The 1,503-nt window shown below is 40.6% G+C and overlaps 1 protein-coding gene across 5 annotated transcripts in view; it reads right to left on the bottom strand.

Moving 5' to 3' along the window:
- The window catches only part of csnk1db (casein kinase 1, delta b), a 13,269-nt gene extending 12,138 nt beyond the window's left edge, over positions 1–1,131 (bottom strand). For 3 of the 5 annotated variants that reach the window (XR_800323.1, XM_010792088.1, XM_010792090.1), the window contains exons 1-2: positions 993–1,130; positions 641–789 (exon numbers count right to left, since the gene is read on the bottom strand). Coding sequence is in view for 3 of the 5 variants with exons in the window: in XM_010792088.1 (XP_010790390.1) it covers positions 641–789; positions 993–1,008 (165 nt within the window). In the remaining 2 variants the exon portion in view is untranslated. Of the gene's footprint in view, positions 1–640; positions 790–992 lie in introns of all 5 variants that reach the window. The other 2 variants (XR_800322.1, XM_010792089.1) reach the window with 1 other exon arrangement.
- Positions 1,132–1,503: the final 372 nt, after the last annotated feature.

Below are 1,503 nucleotides of genomic sequence, written 5' to 3' on the forward strand. Positions count from 1 at the left end.
CAACCAACTTCCTCCTGACTGCTTTTCTGTTTTGTGTCTTTGTTTCTTTTGTTTGTTTACCCTCCCTCCCAAATGTAAAGCGTCTTTGGGTTCAAGAAAAGTGCTATAGAAATATAATTTATTATTATTATTATTATTCAATTATTTTTGTCTGTGGACAATTAACACAGGGTTGGCTATTTTATCCCCTCCTTTCCAATTTGTGTGTGAATGAGAGGCCATTACATTGCAAACATTGAGGTAGAAAAGCACTATATAAGTGCAGTCATTATTTATTAAATAACTAAACCACAAAAATGTATATCTCGTTGCTGCAAAGATCTATCAGCAATCTTTTTCCTGAAATATATCCAAGGAATCGCCTTCTTTAGGATAAACTCAATACTAGAAAAAGGCTTCTATCTCTTCTGATTAATCGAAATGGAAAAAAATGATATACCAGAAAAATATCTGATATTCTAGTAGCAAGTGAACTGCCCATATGTCTCAATGACGGGACCAAATAAACACTGAAGCCCGGTCTGCTCTCATTTTCAGATGCCCTGGATGAGTGCTGGAAAGTGTGATGCAACCTGAAAGGAGGCTTTGCATCATAAGGTGTGTGTGCGTGTGTGTGTGTGAAAATAGTAGGCGGTCTCACCATCTGATCAGCGAGCAGCAGGACTGTCTTCAGGCTGAACTTGCGAGAGCAGAAGTTGAAGAGATCCTCCAGACTGGGCCCCAGCAGCTCCATCACCATCACGTTGTAGTCTCCTTCTGCTCCACACCACTTTATGGTTGGAATGCCCACTGCAAAAACATAGAAGTAAACGCAATTACAATGGGAAGAACACAAAAATGTCTGGAGAACACCTCATGGTGATGTATTTCACCAAGCTGAAGGCAAAATAGAGAACAAACAATGAAGAAGATAGCAGGAAAAAAAAGTAGATCAAAGTAATGAGGACGGTGAGGTGGGGCTGATGACATAGAAAGATGGAAATTGAACTCACCTCCTCCTTGCATCATCTTGTAGATCTTGCTCTCGATGTGGAGCTGGGGGTGTTTGGTCTTCACACATTCCAACTTAATGGCCACCTCTTCACCCACTGAAATGTCTGTGCCTGAAAAAGGACAAATGGATTCTCAGTTTACTCGTCTGTAGCCACAATGTTGCATATATAGCTGTGGACACATGCAGCAACTGTCCCTGTAACTCTTCACCACATCTATTAGTTAAGCTGCAACGTTGTGCGCAATCTCTCAATGTGAAATGTCCAAGTGTGCAAGTTGTTTCACAGGAGATTTCTCTAGGACAGGTGTATGGTGCAATTTGTACGACCATCTTAGACAGTTTGCACATCCATTCCGACTGTTTACAAAAGGTGACTGAACCATAAGGTTAAACAGCTGAATAAAGAAAACATTATTATTTTGTGTGAATAACAACTGCTGGGTCCATGTAATTGACCAAACACCAAGTTCTTGTTTCCGCTACAGCATAGTCAGTGAATAAGTCCTGTG

This window comes from Notothenia coriiceps, unplaced genomic scaffold (genome assembly GCF_000735185.1).
Source record: "Notothenia coriiceps isolate Sejong01 unplaced genomic scaffold, NC01 NC01_scaffold00036303, whole genome shotgun sequence".
Classification (NCBI taxonomy): Eukaryota; Metazoa; Chordata; class Actinopteri; order Perciformes; family Nototheniidae; genus Notothenia; species Notothenia coriiceps.